General features: G+C 42.8%; 1 protein-coding gene across 1 annotated transcript; it reads right to left on the reverse strand.

The window, feature by feature from the left end:
• Nucleotides 1-1,457: 1,457 nt before the first annotated feature.
• Nucleotides 1,458-12,784, reverse strand: rdh8 (retinol dehydrogenase 8). Its single transcript, XM_031899379.1, has 6 exons — nucleotides 12,523-12,784; nucleotides 4,952-5,113; nucleotides 4,116-4,295; nucleotides 3,858-3,951; nucleotides 2,703-2,886; nucleotides 1,458-2,257 (listed from the first exon to the last, which is right to left on the reverse strand). The coding sequence occupies exons 1-6, from the start codon at nucleotides 12,683-12,685 to the stop codon at nucleotides 2,033-2,035; spliced, it is 1,008 nt and encodes a 335-aa protein (XP_031755239.1). The 5' UTR covers nucleotides 12,686-12,784; the 3' UTR covers nucleotides 1,458-2,032.
• Nucleotides 12,785-23,233: the final 10,449 nt, after the last annotated feature.

Raw genomic sequence — 23,233 nt, forward strand, 5'->3', positions numbered from 1 at the left:
CAGCTACATATGTCTTCACCCATTCAATTCATTCGGGTGCAGGCACACGTAGGAGGAGTTTTAAGCGTATGGAGCGTATTCTCAGCAAATGGTTTTCGGCTTGCCGAAAATGTGCGCTATACGTTGCGTGTGGCATTTGCCTAAGCTTTCTGGGCTCTCTGCCAAAAGCCCATTTATTTAATTAAGTCTGAGAAACAATGTATCTAAGAGCAGGTGAAGCTTGTTAAGATTTCTGGGCTCCCTGCCAAAAGCTACTTTTTAATTAAGTTTGAGAAACATTGTATCTTTTTTAGCATTCAGTGCAGGAGATCAAAGGGAAATGAGGAACTTTTCAGTAAGAATCGGGGACTGCAGGCTGGGCTGTTAAAGGGTCTGTCCCGGCATCTATTACTAGGCACCCCCATAACACTGCTCTGGGTACTACTAGATGCACAGTAAACTAGGTCTTACCAACAGCCCTGCAAAGAGTGTCCTGGAAAAGAAAAAATGGTGGTGTGGCACTTCCCACCTAAGTACCCCATCAGAACCATTATGTATTGCATCCCCAATAACATTCAGTTCACTACTGCACTGTGAGTTATCCCTCATACACTCTCCCCTTCTCTCCCTGAGCAACAGTAAAATCACAGAATGTAGCCGACAATTAAAAATCATAAAGCTGTATTTTATTACTTTATATCATTAAATGTGCAAACAAAAGCATAAGTAAATATATTCATTTATCTCTAGGCAATTCAGATACAACGAAGGTTATCTATATATTAAAACACTGAAAATATATTTTATATATATTTATATATATTTTAAAGAAAGTGTTAACCCTTAGAATGTATATTTAGTTTTTACACTGCTGCTAAGCAGAGCCCAATCACAAGACTTTCCTTATTACTTAATTTTAACAGCAGGTGGCGACATTGCTTCAAGTTCAGTTTATTAAAATTGCAAATATCTTGAAAACTAGAAACCACATAATTAATGTTTTGACTGTAAAGCATCTCATATTTTATGTTATTTTATGTTAATTTTACATTTTGAGGGTTTATATTTCCTATAAATAATAAAAAATAGGGGTAGTTTCACATGGTATATCATTTAAAGACTGTAGTCAAAAATGTGGCCCTATGCTTAATGAGCAGGGATCCCCAACCTTTTTTACTTGTGAGCAAGTGTTAGTGAGCCAAGCATTGAGGGGGCTAAATAAGGGCTGTCATTGGCTATTTGGTAGCAGGGTCGGACTGGGGGGTGCAGGGCCCACCGGGGCTCCCGCCCCAGGGGCCCTGCAGGTGCCCCAGCCGCGTCCCCTAACCCCCCCAAGGGCCCCCCTAACCCCCCCGAAGGGCCCCCGCCTGACGTCCTCCCCGAGCGCGTATAAATTGAACGCGTCGGGGAGTAACAGTCAGTAGCGGGGAGCGCCGGCAAAGGTCGGACTGGGCCGCTGGGGCCCACTAGGGCCGGGGCCCACCGGGATTTTTCCCGGTGTCCCGGCGGCCCAGTCCGACCCTGTTTGGTAGCCCATGTGGGCTGCTGGCCTGAAAGAAGCTCTGTTTGGAGTTTAACTGTGTCTCTGAGCTTCCAAAACTTGCCTCCAAGCCAGAAATGTAAAAATAAGCACCTACTTTGAGGCCACTGGGAGCAACATCAAAAGGGCGTGGTGAGTAACATGTTGCTGAAGAGCCACTGGCTGGGGATCAGTGCTAAATGAGCAAGAGGGGCAGAAGTTCTACACGATCATGCCTCCCAGAATGCACCTGGCACGACCTTCCAGTATTAAGCTCAGTGCCCTATGCTGCTTGAGTTGAGGTTGGTGCTAGTTTCAGAACCTCAGGCTGCTGGGAAAAAATATCAACCTGCTCCAGAAGAAACATGGATATTTTAGTAAGTCATTTTGTTAAGGAGATAAAATGACAGAATGAAAAAAGCCAACTTTGTATGGATTTAACTGTAATGACTGTAACTGAAAATGACAGCTTTTGGCATTAGGGAAAACATGACAAGTAGGTGCTAACTGGTCGTTGTTGGTGCCGTGACATCTTCAGACCGGCATTACCCTCCTGCGGAAGCAGTTGCAGGTGATGCACCTCAAGAAGCCGAGACTGCAGTGGAAGAGGGTGCCATAGTTGAAGAGCAGGTTATAGAAGGTCCTGACTGATAAATTCCCAGTGTTGTCGGCGTATTTCAAAGCAGTGAGTGGGGTGTAGAGGGCATTGGTTTGGTGCCGAAACACCGGCTGTCTCATTCCGATCACTTTTACTGTTGCCTGCAGAATAACAATGGCGCCATGAGAAAAGCAGGAGACTGGTTGGATATGAAATCAGGGACTTCCCAGGGCAGGAAGCCCTTAATCATGTAGATATTAGGTTTGCAGGGGATATGACTATACCTGAGACCCAAGGGCCCTATGGGAGCAAATATTTACCATAGACAAAAGATAGTGGAAGATACATTTTGGTTTGTAGAGGGACTGGGATTAAGGAACTGCTGGTCTTTTTTTGAACAGATGAGTGATAAAGAGAATGCCCTGCACCATATATTATAATAGGGCCCCATGAGCCTATAGTTATTCCCATAAACCTCCACACCTATTTCCTTCTATAATATGCAGAACAAAGGCTAACTGTAAACTATCTTCAGACAGAATGGCATTATCAACATCATACTATGGTCTCCGGATGCATTTGATGTCCCCCTCCCAAGCCACTGACCTTTGCCACTGCCTCAGGTGTCTGCCCCATGCTGACAAAGATCTCATGGGCCGAAGGGAGATAGATGTCTTTAAAGTAGCGTATGGTGTCAGCATCGGCACCAGGGAAGTCGGAGCGGGACACCTCTTCCAACAGCTTCATCTCAAATTCTGTGTTCACCGGGCCTGGTTCTATCATGGAGACACTATAGAAACATAGTCAGTTATTTTCCTATTGCATCCCCCCTTCCCTTATGGACACTACAGCAAGTGACTTGCACTTTTAGGTTGTCTCTCAGGCTGACTGGACAGAGGCTTTACCTCCTATAGCCCTCCTATTGTTTTGTAACACTCTTTAAATTGGGCTTTCTAGTGAATTTGATTTGAGTAGACTCATTTTTGGGGATCAAGTAAGAGTTTCACCCCAATATGCAGATTTGGACTGGGCTTTAAAATAGGCCCTGCGATTTCAAGTACACAGAATCCTAAAAAGCCCCCTCAAGCCCATAAATGGTGGGATGTCTATGGAACCTTACAGCAGCCCCTCTGGCATTTGCCTGAACCTACAGATTGCCAGTCCGGGCCTGATTTTCAGTACACAGAGACTCAAACAGCCCCCCATAGGCCCAATAAATAATGAGTGTCTATGGCATCTTACAGCAGCCCCTCTGGCATTTGCCTGAACCCACAGATTGCCAGTCTGGGCCTGATTTTCAGTACACAGAGACTCAAACAGCCCCCCATAGGCCCAATAAATAGTGAGTGTCTATGGCATCTTACAGCAGCCCCTGTGGCATTTGCCTGAATCCACAGATTCCATTTCAGGCCTGCCCATATTGGCTATTCAGCCTAACCTATTTAGTGTTATCATAGGGTAAGTAAATATAAGCAGGTGGGTGGGTTAGGGCTGGGCAAGGGCTCCCATATTGTTGGCTGGTGTATGCACTACAGTTGCGTGGATGGGTAATTTTTCTTAAAGCAACCACTGGGCAAAGATACAAAGTTGGCCACAGGGGACATAAAGGATTGATCTCATTTACTCATAATGGTAGAGATGTACCATAGTATGTACCATAAACATCCCCCCTGTATACTATGATGAGATCTCATGGTTGCGTCCTATGGTAGTGATGAATATGGGCTGCTCGTTTACATCCTGGCTTTTTGTTATACTTACAAAATGTTAAATTTTAGGAGTTGAACGGCCAGACATTCGCAGAATCCCTCAATGGCAAATTTTGATGCAGCATAAATATCATTAAATATCACCCCTAGAAGCAATGCAAAGGTAGATAAGAATGAGGCAGAACGTCTAACGTTAAACTGGTTGAACAATTGACTAAGAATGGAAGCAATATCAGGGTTATGGAACGGGTTGCCATGCACAGGTTTGCCATTCTATTACAGCCAAAATGGAAACTGAGTCGAGCCTCACCTTGAAGTCCTATAATGCTGCTGATTACCACAATATGGCCGCTCCCACGCTTCTTCATCCCAGGAAGGACCTCTTTAATTAGATGCACAACCCCAAAAAAATTGGTTTCAAACACCTTCCTCATGTCCTCCATGGATAAACTTTCTATAGGCCCAATCTGCCCCACGCCCGCATTGTTCACTGTGAGAGGATACAGAGTGAGTGCCGTTACATATATTGTCCTACAGGCTAATTGCACCTTCAAGAGCTGGGGTTGTTCAGCTTTAAATTAACTTTTAGTAAGATGTAGAGAGTAATATTCTGAAACAATTTGCAACTTTTATTATTTGTGGAGTTTTATTGCATTATATAGATTTTTACTCAGCAGCTCTCCAGGTTTGGAATTTCAGCTTCTATCTGGTTGCTAGGGTCCAATTTAACCTAGCCACCAGGCAGTTATTTGAATGAGAAATGGGAATATGAATAGAGGTCAGTAGAAAGATAAGTAATAAAAAGTAAATATAACAATAAAATGGTAGCCTCAAGAAGCAATAGCTTTTTTGGCTGCTGGGTTCAGTAACCCCTGTCTGAAAGCTGGAAAAAGCCTGAAGATGAAGGCAAATAATTAAAAAAAAACTATAAAAATAAATTAAGAAGACCAACTAAAAAGTTGCTAAGAAAATAACATTCTATAACATACTAAAAGAAAACCTGAAGGTGAACCACCCCTTTAATTTATATAGTTCCCAGAAGTACACATGACCTAGTATGGGTCCAGACTAAGGAACATTCTCTATGGAAGACAGGATTGGATAAAATAACCTGCTTGCCAAGAGCCACATTTTTAAACCACCTACCCAGGATGTCAACTGTCTGACAGGGAAGGGCATCCAGACATTGCTTGACTGAGTCCTCTTTGGTCACATCCAGCTGCCTGATCTCCAGAGTCTTGTTGAGGGACTCTCCCACCTCTGCCTCCAGTTTGCCTCTCTTCCCCAGGTCTCTCATGGTGGCTATTACTGTGGGCAAAAGGGAGAATTAGCCACAAAAAAAGCAACACACTGTATGAAGCTAGGGGGACATTGACCTTATCTTTGACTCCTAGTATGATGTAGCCAATGAAATACGTGGTAAAAAAAAAAGGTTGCACAGTAGCCATGAAAGAACACCCATTGACTTGCATTTAAAGAAATTCTGTCATGGGAAATCATGGGTTATTTCATTTTGAAATTCTTCATTTCCCAGGGTGCCACAGCCATGTGACCTGTGCTCTGATAAACTTCAGTCTCACTTTACTGCTGCGCTGCAAGTTGGAGTGGTACCGCACCCCCCAGCAGCCGATCAGCAGAACAATGGGAAGGGAGCAAGATAGCAGCTCCCAGTAGGTATCAGAATAGCACTCAATAGTAAGAAATCCAAGTCCTGCTTGGGACTCCTCCAGTTACATGGGAGTAGGAGAAACAATAGGTTAGCTGAAAGCAGTTCTAATGTGTAGCGCTGGCTCCTTCTGAAAGCTCAGACTCAGTCACACTTTACTGCTGCGCTGCAAGTTGGAGTGATATCCCCCCCACTCACCCCCAGCAGCCGATCAGCAGAACAATGGGAAGGGAGCAAGATAGCAGCTCCAGGTAGGTATCAGAATAGCACTCAATAGTAAGAAATCCAAGTCCGGCTTGGGACTCCTCCAGTTACATGGGAGTAGGAGAAACAATAGGTTAGCTGAAAGCAGTTCTAATGTGTAGCGCTGGCTCCTTCTGAAAGCTCAGACTCAGTCACACTTTACTGCTGCGCTGCAAGTTGGAGTGATATCCCCCCCACTCACCCCCAGCAGCCGATCAGCAGAACAATGGGAAGGGAGCAAGATAGCAGCTCCAGGTAGGTATCAGAATAGCACTCAATAGTAAGAAATCCAAGTCCGGCTTGGGACTCCTCCAGTTACATGGGAGTAGGAGAAACAATAGGTTAGCTGAAAGCAGTTCTAATGTGTAGCGCTGGCTGAAAGCTCAGACTCAGGCACAATGCACTGAGATGGCGCCTACACACCAATATTACAGCTACAAATACATTTGTCGGTTCAAGAATAAAAGTTTAAATGGCAGAGGGAATTATTTGCTGGGTAACAGTGTCATTTAGAAATAAAAAGAACATCATAAAATCATGACAGAATCCCTTTAATGTGTTTCTCTGGTTTTTTAGTGAAGCTAAATGGGACAGATTTGCGCAATCATAAGGCATTTTAATTTCCACTGTGGAGACAGAAAAGAGCATTAAAACATTAAGAACAATAACAGTTATTTGTTGAAAAATTATTTTTGCCAAATAAAAGAAAACATAATCCCAAGCAACTTTTAATTTTAGTGCTTTTAAAGTTATTTGTAAATGTAATTGCAGCAGTTGCTGAACTTCTGGCTGTTACTTTTTAAACAATGTTGCAAAGGTCGGTCTCCTCCAGCAAGTCAGGTCTGTCAGGCTGCCGCCTTGTGTTATATTGTTTCAGAGCCCCCAGGGCAGGGAATAGAAAAGGACAGGCAAACACTAATTCTAATAGCAATTATATATTCAAATAAGTAAAAAACCATTGCAAATTTGTAATGAATGTATATAACACAGTTGCTTAGAATTATGTGTCTGTTATAAGGCAAAAAAGTGCAGTTACAGCCCTGAGGCACCGACTGGAGTTTACCAGTGCTCATTTCATGTCAATTCATTTATTGAATCAGGACTAAAGGCTATCCCATTCCTTTCTCCTCCTTTAGTGGAGCTTTAGGATCCCAGCTATTTAATCTCCTTATCACTGAAAAGATTTGTTGAGTTTGTTGTGTGAAGAACAGATTGAAGCAAAACACCACAGGATTAATAATCACAGCATCAGTTGAGGTAGAGGAACTGCAACAAGACACCATACACAGAAAACAATACTTGCACCACTGGGGTGATTGTCTGGAAGGTTGCAAGATAGACCTTCAGGAGCTACCAGCTAGTGGCCCAGATCCCCTCCAGTAGAAATGTTTATGCAATAAAAGCTAGCCTGAATCCCTTTAATTATTGTGGTCCTCTCAAGGCCACTATTGCCTTGGGAGAGCTATCTCCAGCTATCAATCCTCCGGTGGAGCACAGGGTTGCTCTTACTTCCTACCTCTGTCTAATTTAAACTCCTAGTGTGTCTATGACAAAACTATTCCTGTTGCTAAGCACCTCATTCACAGGATCCCTGTTCCCCAGGGAACCCCTTTAGGGTACACACTTTTACTGGGGCCTGGTTGTCCGAGGCTCCACAGCAGACATCCACCTTGGTCAGAAAATGGTCAAAGAGGAGGAGCAAAATATAGTTGTCAACACCCACCCAGGCCAGTTGGGAACAGCATTTACAGAGTACCGTATATACTCGAGTATAAGCCGAGTTTTTCAGCACCAAAGATGTGCCGAAAAAGTCACCCTCAGCTTATACTCGAGTATATGGATGTGAAGATGTAACTGTCTGGCATCCGCTGTGCGCGCACCACCGTCCCCCCTCCGTGGACGAACGAACGCTGACTTGCACGTGTGCTCTCCTTTCTGCATTGCAAACGTTGACAGAAATCTGCAACACGGCTGGGAGCACACAGGATGGGAACACACAGTAGGATGGGAACACACAGCAGGATGAGAACACACAGCAGGATGGGAGCGCTCACAGCAGGATGAGAGTGCACACAGGGGAGCGCACAGCAGGATGGCAAGTACTTGATACTTAGTATGGCAGCTTCCTTAGCCTTCCCAAACTTGCCTGACAGTTAATAAAAAAAAAAAAACAACTTAGCAGTAGCAGCTGCGTTACCCATCCTAGGCTTATACTCGAGTCAATACATTTTTCCAGTTTTCTTAGGTAAAATTAGGTACCTCGGCTTATATTCGGATCGGCTTATACTCGAGTATATATGGTATTTACTGGGATCAACAGGTAAAATTGCACACCATTCATCAGAACTAGGGATGCACTGAATCCACGATTTGGTCGAAATACAGAATCCTTAAAATCATGTGACTTTTCATCACATAAACACGGAAATTGAAAAATTTCTGCTGTGCGCTGCACACACATTTATTTTAACCCTTCAGTAGCTTGATTTGCATATGCCAATTAGGAATAAGATTAGGCAAAAAAGGCTAAAATTCGCAAAATGCATTGAAGGCAAGGGGCATGTTTTCTTGGCCAAAGCACCACTTTCTTTTACTGCACAACTTTTTTTTGCAGCCATTGGAGCCTATGGGCTTTTTTCATGGCGAAACCTGGTGGAAATTTTGTTTATCACTATTGGAAACCATGTAAGGGTAAAGGAGCCTCTTTAGACACAAGTGCCCTAATGGATTGTGTCAGTATCTCTCTCCATAATGACAGGTGAGTTCATAAATGAACATTTTGTGCCCTAGAACAGTACAAAGAAAATGCATTTCCCTACCAGCACTGATATGTTTCTAGACCAAATTCAGTTTAAAATGAATAGATATTGAATTTTATTTTATCTGCTCCACTGGTTCTGACTTTTGAAACTGTGTAGCAGAAGTCAGTTCTCTCAACTGACTTCCGCTACCCTGTTTCAGGAGTCAGAACCAGTGACCATAAAGGGATAAACAAATTGTGCTTTCAATGCTAAAGATGTATTAACCTCACAAAGTGATGGAGGATACTTTGAAGAGTGGGGGGAGGATTCAGATTACACTGTGGGAGCTAAATAAGACCCATGTTAATAAATTAATTGATAAATAGATTTAAATCAGATTATTGCAAAATGGAAGCACAAAAGAACATTTGCCCCATAAAGGGGCAAGAGATAAAGGTGTTTTTATCCTGGCCAGCCCAGAACCTGCTATAAGTGTGGGTCCAATAGACACCTTGCCTATAGCTGTGACAAGATCAGATGCTCACAGTGTAACCGCATGGGACACAGAGGGATCAGAGGAATCAGAGAGATATTGTATGTAACCTGTGTTCTGCTGTGGGTCATTATTTCTGCAACTGCCCTAAAGCTTCTCACAGGGTGGAGGGAGAGTTGGATCTTGATAAGCTAATGAATAAGACATTTAACAGGATGAATAGGATGAAATGAGAAATTTGGCCAACTGAAGCTGTTTTCCAAGTTATCCATGAGGCTAATAAAGCAGATAATTGCATGACAGAAGTTGCTGAGATGCCACCTAAGCAAGAGCTGCCTCATATACCAGCAAAACCAGCAGATGGTGGGTACCAGGTGATGCAGAAGAAAAAGAAATATGAAAGTGAAAGAGCACCTATACGCAAGAGAGAAGGAACCAGTAATGATCCAGGGCAATTAACCTATAAAATAACTGAGAATACAGAACAAGCTAAACATGAAAAATGACTTAAGAGATAACTGTCTTATAGGGAACTACCTGAGAGACATGATGATCCTTTGTCATCTCATCTTCAGTTAAAAGATGGGATATACAAAGTGACAAAGTGGGTATGAGAAAAAAATACAAGGTAATAGGTTCCAATGACTTTTAGGACTCTTAAGGTGGCCCCACACGTGGCGATTTCCGATCTTTTGTGTTGCACAAAAGATCGTACAATCGGCCACTAACCGTTCAGGGCTGAAACGGCCAATAAGGAGGTAGAAACAATAGGATTTCTACCTCCTTCTGCCGATTCAGCCCTGAAGGCAGATTGTGATCAGGCGCCTTCTATGGCGCCTGATCAAAATCTTTTAACCTGGCTGATCTGCGAGTCGACCAATATCAGCAGCCTCCGGTGATATCGGTTGACTCGCTGACTTGCCATACACGCACCGAATATCGTACGAAACGAGGTTTCGTACGATATTGCCGGTGCGTGTACGGCCAGCTTTAGTGATTGACTTAAGATCTGGGTATTACCAAATTTCTATGAGTGCAGAAGATCAGGAAAAGACAGCTTTATTTGCCTAAAGATCATAGTGAAAGATTCCATTGTTTACCCCTTTAACAAAAAGACGAGTAGGAAGAAATTCCTGGCCCTGCAGGGACTGCTCAGTGTGCTACAGGTAGATTATGTAGCTTTAATTGTAACTGGTGGACTCCCTTGGACGAGATGAGGACTGTGTTCCGCCATGTATTGCTACCCTGCTGCTCTGGGGGTACATGAAGATACCAAATGCAAACACAAGATTAGATTTAGTTGCAAAACAGAGATCCAGTTATTTGTCATGTGAGAGAGTGTTTTCAGAGGGGATGCTGACTATATGAAAAAAACTATATTTAAGTACCTTTTTTCCCTAAAGGAATAGGATAAACAATGTTAGCAATGTTCTCCTATATAGGGTTTCATCTGTCTCATGATAATGCAGGGAAGAGACAACTGAAAAACTGTCAGTTTACATAATATGATTCCTCTATTAAAGGGGAACCCATAGACTGCGCTCCACCGGCCCTCTTTGCCCCCTTCTCACAGAGTATAGTGGGTAAATATAAGCAGGGTATGCTCAGCAGTGCATTTATATACGGATAAAGTGGCAGATATTGTATCATGAATTCCTGCAGTCTGATAGGAAGAAACTGTATCTGTTGTTAAATATTAAGTGCTGATCTGTTATGGTATCCAATGCTACTAGGAATACAATCTGTGAGGAGCTTAAAAACAAAGGGCCCGATTCACTAAAGTCCGAAATAAGGAGTGCTATTTATAGCATGCGTTAAAAATCTTATCACTTCTTATTTTTCGCTCGATTCACTAAAAGGACACTTGTCATAATTAAGAAGCGATGTTCTTGGCGTTATTTATCTTGCAACGACATATTTTCAAGCAACGTGCTGCGTAATATGTTGTGCGCTGCGTAATATATTGCTTGAAAATATGTCATCGCAAGATAAATAACACCAAGAACATCGCTTCTTAATTATGACAAGTGTCCTTTTAGTGAATCGAGCGAAAAATAAGAAGTGATAAGATTTTTAACGCATGCTATAAATAGCACTCCTTATTTCGGACTTTAGTGAATCGGGCCCAAATACTTTTGTCTATTAAATCTGTTAAGGGGATGATAATTAATGATTTAAAAAAATGAAAGAGTCGGACCCAGATAACTGGAAGAATATAGAACTGTCTTTTCTGTTTTAAGATTTGATGAATTGTTTGCAGCAATATCAAATAAAAAATGTATCCTATTGCTCTATATAACCCTCCCTATAACTCCTCCTATTGCTTCATATAACCCCTCCCTATAACTCCTCCTATTGCTCCATATAACCCCTCCCTGTAACTCCTCCTATTGCTCCATATAACCCCTCCCTATAACTCCTCCTATTGCTCCATATAACCCCTCCCTATAACTCCTCCTATTGTTCAATATAACCCCTCCCTATAACTCCTCCTATTGCTCCATATAACCCCTCCCTATAACTCTTCCTATTGCTCCATATAACCCCTCCTATAACTCCTCCTATTGCTCTATATAACCCTCCCTATAACTCCTCCTATTGCTCCATATAACTCCTCCCTATAACTCCTCCTATTGCTCCATATAACCCTCCCTATAACTCTTCCTATTGCTCCATATAACCCCTCCTATAACTCCTCCTATTGCTCTATATAACCCTCCCTATAACTCCTCCTATTGCTCCATATAACTCCTCCCTATAACTCCTCCTATTGCTCTATATAACCCTCCCTATAACTCCTCCTATTGCTCCATATAACTCCTCCCTATAACTCCTCCTATTGCTCCATATAACCCCTCCCTATAACTCCCCCTATTGCTCTATATAACCCACCCTATAACTCCTCCTATTGCTCCATATAACCCTCCCTATAACTCCTCCTATTGCTCCATATAACCCCTCCCTATAACTCCTCCTATTGCTCCATATAACCCCTCCCTATATCTCCTCCTATTGCTTCATATAACCCTCCCTATAACTCCTCCTATTGCTCCATATAACACTCCCTATAACTCCTCCTATTGCTCCATATAACCCTTTATAACTCCTCCTATTGCTCCATATAATCCCTCCCTATAACTCCTCCTATTGCTCCATATAACCCTCCCTATAACTCCTCCTATTGCTCCATATAATCCCTCCCTATAACTCCTCCTATTGCTCCATATAACCCCTCCCTATAACTCCTCATATTGCTCCATATAATCCCTCCCTATAACTCCTCCTATTGCTCCATATAACCCTCCCTATAACTCCTCCTATTGCTCCATATAACCCTCCCTATAACTCCTCCTATTGCTCCATATAACCCCTCCCTGTAACTCCTACTATTGCTTCATATAAATTCTTGCAATAACTCCTTCTGCTGCTCCTTATGCCCTTTGCCCATAACTCCTTTTCGTTTCCAAAGGACACTCCCTGTAACTATTGCTCTGTAACCGCTTCCTTTTCCAGCTAATTATCCTTCTTACGACTGGTCGTATTACTCCAATAACCCACTATTGCAGTTACTCACCATAATAACGTTCCTGTGGGTCCTTTGCCAGCTGAACTGCAATCTTGAGACCAATGCCCGATGAGCACCCAGTTACCAGGACAGTCTTCTTGCTGTCACTAGCCATTGTCCCTTGTCCTCTGTGAACTGCCAGGCGCCTCTGCCAGAGATCCCAGATTACCATAATACCACGTGATGCCCATTTTATTCCCTCCTAATCCCTAAGACTGCAGATATTAACACGTTCACTGCCACAAAAGGTCAAAAGGTCCAGTCTCTTCGTATGTACTGAAATGAACAACAAACTTCCCTAGTCAGCCTAGTAACAGATTTACTAAAGGCTAAAATATTTCAGCATGCAGGGACATGACTATAATAACACTTCAACGGGAAAGACTTTACTGCACTAAACGGACACATCCTTTGTTTATTCTTCTGTACTGAACGGATATGTAATCTTAGATGTGTACAAATAACAAACTCACTATTGCAACCCATATTCAACTTTTTGATGGTAGCAGGAAAAGATGGCTCCTATAGTAGCAGTGGGGGGATAATAGCCCCTGGGAAGGGACTGTGGCTGTGGGATAGCAGGTATAGTAGGGAGAGATGGTGCCTATAGTAGCAGTGGGGGGGATAATAGCCTCTGGGAAGGGACTGTGGGATAGCAGGTATAGTAGGGAGAGAAGGTGCCTATAGAAGCAGAGGGGGGATAATAGCCTCTGGGAAGGGACTGAGGCTGTGGGTTAGAAGGTATAGTAGGGAGAGATGGTGCCTATAGTAGCAGTGGGGGGATAATAGCCTCTGTGAAGGGACTGGGGTTGTGGGATAGCAGGTATAGTAGGGAGAGATGGTGCCTATAGTAGCAGTGGGGGGATAATAGCCTCTGGGAAGGGACTGGGGCTGTGGGATAGCAGGTATAGTAGGGAGAGATGGTGCCTATAGTAGCAGTGGGGGGATAATAGCCTCTGGGAAGGGACTGGGGCTGTGGGATAGCAGGTATAGTAGGGAGAGATGGTGCCTATAGTAGCAGTGGGGGGATAAAAGCCTCTGGGAAGGGACTGGGGCTGTGGGATAGCAGGTATAGTAGGGAGAGATGGTGCCTATAGTAGCAGTGGGGGGATAATAGCCTCTGGGAAGGGACTGTGGCTGTGGGGTAGCAGGTATAGTAGGGAGAGATGGTGCCTATAGTAGCAGTGGGGGGATAATAGCCTCTGGGAAGGGACTGGGGCTGATGGATAGCAGGTATAGTAGGGAGAGATGGTGCCTATAGTAGCAGTGGGGGGATAATAGCCTCTGGGAAGGGACTGTGGCTGTGGGGTAGCAGGTATAGTAGGGAGAGATGGTGCCTATAGTAGCAGTGGGGGGATAAAAGCCTCTGGGAAGGGACTGGGGCTGTGGGATAGCAGGTATAGTAGGGAGAGATGGTGCCTATAGTAGCAGTGGGGGGATAATAGCCTCTGGGAAGGGACTGTGGCTGTGGGGTAGCAGGTATAGTAGGGAGAGATGGTGCCTATAGTAGCAGTGGGGGGATAATAGCCTCTGGGAAGGGACTTGGGCTGATGGATAGCAGGTATAGTAGGGAGAGATGGTGCCTATAGTAGCAGTGGGGGGATAATAGCCTCTGGGAAGGGACTGTGGCTGTGGGGTAGCAGGTATAGTAGGGAGAGATGGTGCCTATAGTAGCAGTGGGGGGATAATTGCCTCTGGGAAGGGACTGTGGCTGTGAGATAGCAGGTATAGTAGGGAGAGATGGTGCCTATATAGTAGCAGTGGGGGGATAATAGCCTCTGGGAAGGGACTGGGGCTGTGAGATAGCAGGTATAGTAGGGAGAGATGGTGCCTATAGTAGCAGTGGGGGGATAATAGCCTCTGGGAAGGGACTGTGGCTGTGGGGTAGCAGGTATAGTAGGGAGAGATGGTGCCTATAGTAGCAGTGGGGGGATAATAGCCTCTGGGAAGGGACTGAGGCTGTGGGATAGCAGGTATAGTAGGGAGAGATGGTGCCTATAGTAACAGTGGGGGGATAATAGCCTCTGGGAAGGGACTGGGGCTGTGGGATAGCAGGTATAGTAGGGAGAGATGGTGCCTATAGTAACAGTGGGGGGATAATAGCCTCTGGGAAGGGACTGGGGCTGTGGGATAGCAGGTATAGTAGAGAGAGATGGTGCCTATAGTTAACAAACCACAGCAACTGCCTCAGGATTTTAGCATAATGACTGTAATGCCTTGCAGGTAGGTCCCTCTGCTCCTATTATTTACTCTGTAGCCCTTGTTTATTAAATTATTGGAAGACCACTGTTCATAAATAATGTAAAATGATGAGTAACTTGCTGGTGTTATATAAATAAATGATGATGATAGTAAATGGTAATTATAAGGAGAAATGCCCATTAATAAAGAAGCAAGATGAGATTTGCTATAGTGACAGCCTTAATCACATAACACAATCTCAGTTGAACGTTTAGGCAGAAGTAATTTTTCATGAGCCCTGAGACTGCTTTGATCAAGGCCAACTCTGCATTTTTATCTTACCATCTATTCCAAGGAAATAAAAGATCCACCCTAATACGAGACAACACCTTAAAGTGGATGTGACGTACCCTTTGCGCTGGGGGCTTTTTCTGGGCATTTTTCTTTGGTACCACTCAACCAAGCAGCTTGCCATGTTCGGTTTCTTTCTGTTCTACCTCCAGTGATATCAGTGCAACCAGTCCATGTACTGGCTCAATGTGTGAATTTGGTGATGATCACTGTACCTATTCAGATAGATGCTGCTATTTAGCACCTTTACTGACTTTTGTTGCTTAGCCCCTTACCTACCAAAAATGTGCATATAGGGCACACGTGAATATGTATAATGAATGGGGTACAGACGGAGTCTGAAGAGGTACAGTAGAACAATTAGTTACAAACTACATGGTAAATACTAAACTGATTCCTGAGGGTGTAAGGAAGTGCATATTTGCACCTGGCATAGTTGCACCCAGCACCCAGCACAGTGACCAAATGCTAACACCCATGTTTATAGTGTAAGAGCAGTGTATGGCACACAGTGGGTTTTGACCACCCCTGCTTAGGTGGTCAAAATGCACCAATTTGTCACTGGTTCCGACAAAGATATACATGAAACCCCTTCCTAAAGCAGATTATGTGAGCATTTCTGAATGGCACCAACAGCAAATCTGCCTTTGGCTGCGTGTATTATACTACAGCTCTATAGGAAACAGTGACAGGCAGGGGCATTGGCACTCTAACTGTTTTAGCCTTAGCTCAGCGGCACTCTAAATGCCTTCCTCCATACATCACAGATCTAAGAGCTCCATCGAGTGAGTATAATGTGTGGGTGTGTAAGGATTGCCACTCACTACAACAGCTAATTATATGGGAATTAAACGGCTAGTCTAGGGTATTACTATGAAGGATTATCCTCTGCTCACCACGTGTCTATTTATAAGCAAAGTAATTTAAATGAAAGCATGCAGATAGAATTAAATACAACTTATTGTTAGTAAACACAAATCTCATGCTGCTTATTGGCAAAATAAAGGGCCTCATTTACTCACATTCAAACGTAACAATTAAAATGTACCTGAAAAGGTACCAAATAAGGGCCATGATTTGTTATTTGGTAGCCCCTATGTTGGCAGCCTACAGGGGATTGGTGCGCAACATGTTGCTTCTGTGCCACTGGTTGGGGTTAACTGGATTGGCTGATGGAACAGTGCAGGGTGTCAGCCCACTGCCAGAATACAAGGATCGAGTTAGCTATGTATGTAAATGATAAGGGTTTTCCAAAGGTGACAAAGCTGATTATATGAAAACAAATGAAAACAAGGGTTTGAATATAACCTTGAATGTTCCACTGAATTGGGGGTGCCGCCTTTTTGGGAGATTGACACTTTTATGGTAGAATGTGGTCATCAATCTTCTCATGTCACATTATCCAAGTCTCTTCAGTGTATCTATCTAATCCACAGGCAGCAATTCTGGACTGGCAATCTATGGATTCTGGCAAATGCCAGAGGTGCTGCTGTAAGATGCCATAGACAGTTGCTATTTAGTGGGCTGGTGGGGGGCTGTTTGGGCCATGTTCCATTTTGTATCCCGGTTTGGATCTGACAGGCAGTGTTTAACAGAAATGGAAAAATGCCTTTACCTATTGTAAAGACTAGATATTTGACACTTAGACCATGGAAATCCTAGCAGATAACAATGGACTGAGGGCATGCCCAAGATGCAGAGACATGCTGTGACATTACCAATGGCTGATGCAAGAAGTTACCAAGCAAGTGGGTGGCAGGGACAATTCTTCATAGGTTTACTTCAAACCTCATTGAATAGCAGAGTCAGTCCATCAGATCCATGACAGATCACCAAGAAAATCCATTATTTCCATAGTGAGACACATAGAAAGCTGTGTTGAATGGAAGCTCTTTCTTCTATCCTGCTGTTGGTACAACTTTACAATATAAAGTATGCAGGCAAGGAGAGACCTGCACAGAGCAGCTTCTATTGGAGATGCCACCTACATTGTCTAACACATGTTAAGGTGGCCATACACACCAAGATCTGCTCGCTTGGCCCTGGGGCCAAACGATCGAATTATAACAATGGTAATGGGCACAATCGGTTCGGAGACTACATCAACAAGCCAATGCGGCCCCTGATCCGACTGAATTTTTTAACCTGCCCGATAGATATCTGGCCGATTTCAGGCCAGATGTCGGTCGGGCAGGCCCGTCGTTGCTGCCCCTACACAGCCCAATAAGCTGCTGATTCGGTCTAAGGGACCGATATCAGCAGCTAGAATTGGCCTGTGTATGGCCACCTTTACAAATAGAGTCAGATCTTCATAGAGCCAATATTTCCATTCTGTGGTGCTGGTGGGAAGCTGTTTCTTCAGTCCTGCTGGCAGTACAAGGCAGCAAGGAGATAAAGAGAACTTTTTAGAGTGGCAACTATTAGAGACACCATCATCATCATCTAACATTCCAGTGGCCAGTCTGCTAAGCAGCTTAGAGCTGGTGAGCCTAAAGCCTGGTATTAACAAAGGAAAACTGCTAATAAAGAAGCACCAAAAATGAATGTATTTTGCAAAATTGCACAGAAGAGCGTGATATATGACTTTAACTACCGTTAATTAATATTTTCCCCATTAGCTTTTTTGTAAAGCTGCTTGCCAATGCATAAAAGAGATTTGCTGTTTTTGTACATATACAGCCCCCCCCCAGGGGTAACCCCCCATGTACTGAAAGCATTAACATAAAGCTTTGGCTTTGCTACATTTAAGATATATTTAATGTACACAAACACAGTTCTACAATAATTGGAAATAAAATCATCAGCACAAGCTGCACAGCATGAAAGCAGTTGGGTTCTGGCTTATTTATTTAAACATATCCTTAGGCAGAGAATACATTTCAAATCTGTCTTGATATATGGTACAACATCCAACTACTCAAAATCAAATTGTAGTTGTTTATAAATCTTGGAGATAAGATCAGTGTTGGTTTCTGCTGCAGCTGCTCTGGGGAAAGCACATTCAACAAAGCAAGGGCTTTGTACATATAGCCGTATGCAGTATGTACTGTGTCCTGCAGGGGGTGCTGATTTGGGACAAATACAGAAGGCTGTGACAATAAGTTTTAAGGCTTTAAAGATTAATCAAAATGTTACATTGCGACTAATTAAACTACAGTACATTATGCTTTGTTTTAATGAGCAGAGAAGGCTGTGTATTCACCCACTATTCATCCACATTATTTCTTAATACTTAACAAGTATAACAAAATGACAAATATATGAAAAAATTACCACCCTTCTAAATCTCCAAGAATGACTAAAGAATTAAGAAAAGGGTATGTGCTAGTCAGTGACTGGGGTTCCAGCAAGTAAATTTCTATCCTAAACTTTTTACTGCAAATTTACTTTAGTCGGACAATATTATCTATCTAGTTTCTCCTATTGCACCATATAAAGAAACCTGTAGCTCCTCCAATTTCTCCAAATTACCACTCCCTATAACTTCTTCTATTGCTCCATATAACCCCTCCCTAAAACTCCTCCTATTGCTCCATATAACCCTTCCCTATAACTCCTCCTATTGCTCCATATAACCCCCCCTATAACTCATCCTATTGCTCCATATAACCCCTCCCTATAACTCCTCCTATTGCTCTATATAACCCCTCCTTATAACTCCTCCTATTGCTCCATATAACTCCTCCCTATAACTCCTCCTATTGCTCCATATAACCCCTCCCTAAAACTCCTCCTATTGCTCCAAATAACTCCTCCGTATAACTCCTCCTATTGCTCCATATAACCCCTCCCTATAACTCCTCCTATCGCTCCATATAGCCCCACCCCTATAACTCCTCCTATTGCTCCATATAACCCCCCCTATAACTCATCCTATTGCTCCATATAACCCCTCCCTATAACTCCTCCTATTGCTTTATATAACCCCTCCTTATAACTCCTCCTATTGCTCCATATAACTCCTCCCTATAACTCCTCCTATTGCTCCATATAACCCCTCCCTATAACTCCTCCTATTGCTCCATATAACTCCTCCCTATAACTCCTCCTATTGCTCCATATAACCCTCTCTATAACTCCTCCTATTGCTCCAAATAACTCCTCCCTATAACTCACGTATTTCTCTATATTACCACTCCCTTTTTAATTTCCTATTGCTTAATATAACCCATACTTTTAACTCCGCCTATTATATTATGTTAAACCTTGACATTACCTGTACTATTAAGTTTGTTACATTGTCTTTATTTTCCCAATAAAACGTAGGTGGGAGAAATTATTTGGCCAGAAGAAATGTATTTTCTAATTTGCAAAAAGGGAGAAAGAGTTGCCAAGAAAATGTAAATGTTGTGCCGGAGGGGTCAGTATAAGGATGTTGCATTTAATTAAATCTCACATCTTCCTCTGGGCTGTGATGTCAGAGTTATTAATATACATTTTATACTTATGGCACAAATATACTTCCAGGTGTGTTTATTGAACTCGGTATGTGTATATACACAGTGTAGTCAGGTCATTAGCTCTGCATATTGATGATAAAACAAGGGAGAGCGCTCATGTTCCATAAATGCTGGCTACCCTTATATTGTATGAGCCAACCCCAGGCACTGACACAGATCCACACTCAGCACAGTGTGCAAGCATTGCCGGCCCCATGTACTTTCTAGAATTGTCTTTGGTATATGTATATGGACTATGCTTAGGAGTGCTGAATTTACGTATCGTATGGACCTGAAAAGTCACACAAAACAGACACACTGATTGCACACAAGCTTGACCAGTGGTCTTTACGACCTCCTGTATGGTCCAATATTTGGTCAGCCCACTTAGTTCATAATAATATGAATATATGAAAACCTTGTAATAACAGTCACGGATACCTAAAATAGTAAATAAACACAAATTCTTACATTTTACCCTATTTTACCCTATGGTGCCCCCCAGCCCTTCAATGCTTTGGTTCCCCCACTAGGGAGGCCAGTATCACAGTTTGAAAACAACTAGCCTAAAAAGTCCTGACCAATTATACAACCTCAAGGGGGTTCTTGAACCCAAAAGCCAAAAATACATATTTGCTTTCATTGCTATTGTATCTGATAGCTCAGGGCTGAGGACTGGCAGGGATAATTGGAATTAATACCTTTTCCTCCTTGGTGGAATTAATAACAAATAACCAAACTGCAGATTTTATTGAGTTTTTGTAACAATCCCAATATATTGCCTGTGTGCCATGTTGCACACCAGTATAACTTACCCCCGTAACCATAAATAATTTTGGTGCCAATTCTCCATCCCCTTAACACCTTTGACTGGTCTGGTGATTGGCACTATGGGTTACAGGAAACATTCCTGCTATCTTCTAGAGCTCAAAAATATTCATGTTTTGAACACTTTTTAATAACTGTGTGTGGCCTGAGTGAATAATGAACTACATGCCCCACAATTTGCTATGTGCACTGGTGTCATAACTTGAGCGTTACGTGGTCACAGGACAAGGGGAAACTTTGTGTGTGATCCTGTAATTATTGTCATTATCCGGTGTAATTAACTGAGCACTATTCAGGCAAATCCCCCCCTGTCGGAGAACAATGGGGCCCTTAGAGGCATCGCCATACAGTGTTATTTTCAGTGTACACTGATATTGATCTGTGATATTCAGTGCAGTTCACTCTGTTCATTATTGTCTGTCATATGTGCCCCCAACCCGCTGACATTTATGATGCAAAGACATAATTCACTACTTGTCTTGCTTGGCAGCAGGCTCCTGTTCTCTGCTAGGCCCATGTAGGCCGAGACCCGGCTAGAGTTATTCTATAAGTATTTTGTGGAGGAATGTTCCTGTGGGCCTGTTTGCAGAGCCAACACAGAGCCTTATTGTTCAGTAGACATTTACCAACCCAGAGTACACTCTAGCATTCCCTCCCTTGGTCACATATTGGCCGGGAATGCAGACAGACCATTCCTTTGTCTCATTAGCCATTACAGCTATCCCCCGCTGGTGTGTTGACAATGGGCAGAAAAGTTTAATGCGTTAGAAACATAAATGCGGCCAAATCCATCTTTCTTTCAGAATTTCTGTGCCCTGTGCCCTTTAGAGAAAGGCATGGAAATAGTGGTTTCACTCCACTTGTGCCTGGGGTAACCACAATACAGAGCATTCACTCAGCCTACATTATAGGGACGCTTTAATCCAATAACCATTGCACTGGCCTTCTTGATGAATGGATTCCACTGCCAACAATGCTGAGCAGCTCAGCTAAACAAACTAATGATAGAATGCACAAAAGTCATAAATATACTTTAAAATATATTTCTTTAGACAGAGCTTTGTGATATAATTTTTGTCACATGACTCTCTTAAACTTACTTATTATGAAAAATAGATTCCCCCCCTGGTAACTCAGAGTTCCTTTACCTGTATAGAGGCTTTATATGATCACAGAACCCCTTAGTGACTTCTAATACCCTTATAATTTATAGTAGGGGGTACAATATCCCTTATAATACATGAGTGATACTCAGAGTTCCCTGTATAACTCAGCCTGCAGCCTTGTGCCTTTATATGGGCACAGAACCCCTCAGTGACTGCTAATATCCTTATCATTTACAGTAGGGGGTACATTATCCCTTATAATACATGAGTGATACTCACAGTTCCCTGTATAACTCAGCCTGCAGCCTTGTGCCTTTATATGGTCACAGAATCCCTCAGTGACTTCTAATATCCTTATAATTTACAGTAGGGGGTACATTATCCCTTATAATACATGAGTGATACTCAGAGTTCCCTGTGTAACTCAGCCTGCAGCCTTGTGCCTTTATATGGTCACAGAACCCCTCAGTGACTGCTAATATCCTTATCGTTTACAGTAGGGGGTACATTATCCCTTATAATACATGAGTGATACTCAGTGTTCCCTGTATAACTCAGCCTGCAGCCCTGTGCCTTTATATGGTCACAGAACCCCTCAGTGACTTCTAATACCCTTATAATTTACAGTAGGGGGTACAGTATCCCTTATAATACATGAGTGATACTCAGAGTTCCCTGTATAACTCAGCCTGCAGCCTTGTGCCTTTATATGGGCACAGAACCCCTCAGTGACTGCTAATATCCTTATCATTTACAGTAGGGGGTACATTATCCCTTATAATACATGAGTGATACTCAGAGTTCCCTGTATAACTCAGCCTGCAGCCTTGTGCCTTTATATGGGCACAGAACCCCTCAGTGACTGCTAATATCCTTATCATTTACAGTAGGGGGTACATTACCCCTTATAATACATGAGTGATACTCAGAGTTCCCTGTATAACTCAGCCTGCAGCCTTGTGCCTTTATATGGGCACAGAACCCCTCAGTGACTGCTAATATCCTTATCATTTACAGTAGGGGGTACATTATAACCTTATAATACATGAGTGATACTCAGAGTTCCCTGTATAACTCAGCCTGCAGCCTTGTGCCTTTATATGGTCACAGTGACTTCTAATATCCTTATAATTTACAGTAGGAGGTACATTATGTATAATAATCAGTGGTTTTATTGTCAACTAAAGGCCTGAAAAATACAATTTCTAAGAGGTCATTCAGGACCTTAGGGGTTGCTGGCACAAGAGCACTAAGGGGTACAAGTGTGTGGCCCCAAGTGATAATTCGGCAAGCACTTGCACCCCTGTGTGATTCACTCAGCGTCAAATCTGGGGCTTAGTGATAGTTATGAGCAGTGAAATTCCACATTTTGCAATCAGTAAATTTTTTTGCAGCAAAATTTCACAGCGGAAAATTCTCAGGCACCTCAAAAAAAGTTGCATAAAAAAAAGTTGTGACTTTTTTTGAAGTGCCCACAAATTTTCTGCATGAAAAAAGTCGGGTTTTTTTCTGAAGTGCCACAAATTTTTAGCTGAAGTGAAATTAAACAGATTCGCTCATCACTACTCAATGACAAGCACAGCATTAGTAGGCAGGGCCTCCATCAGGGGGGAAAGGGGGTACAGTTGTGCCGGGCCCCGTGAAATCTTCTTTCCTACGGGGCCTGGAAGTGTTGAGAAAGTTAGGCAAATTGTGTAAGTTACGTATAAAGTTTATGTAACGTCCACAAAAGAAACGTAAGTAACGTGTGTATCAAGCAAAAGACAATGCAGAGAAGCTTTGCAGAGACAAACTGTACTGACCCCCAATTAATTA

Source organism: Xenopus tropicalis, chromosome 3 (genome assembly GCF_000004195.4).
Source record: "Xenopus tropicalis strain Nigerian chromosome 3, UCB_Xtro_10.0, whole genome shotgun sequence".
NCBI lineage: Eukaryota > Metazoa > Chordata > Amphibia > Anura > Pipidae > Xenopus > Xenopus tropicalis.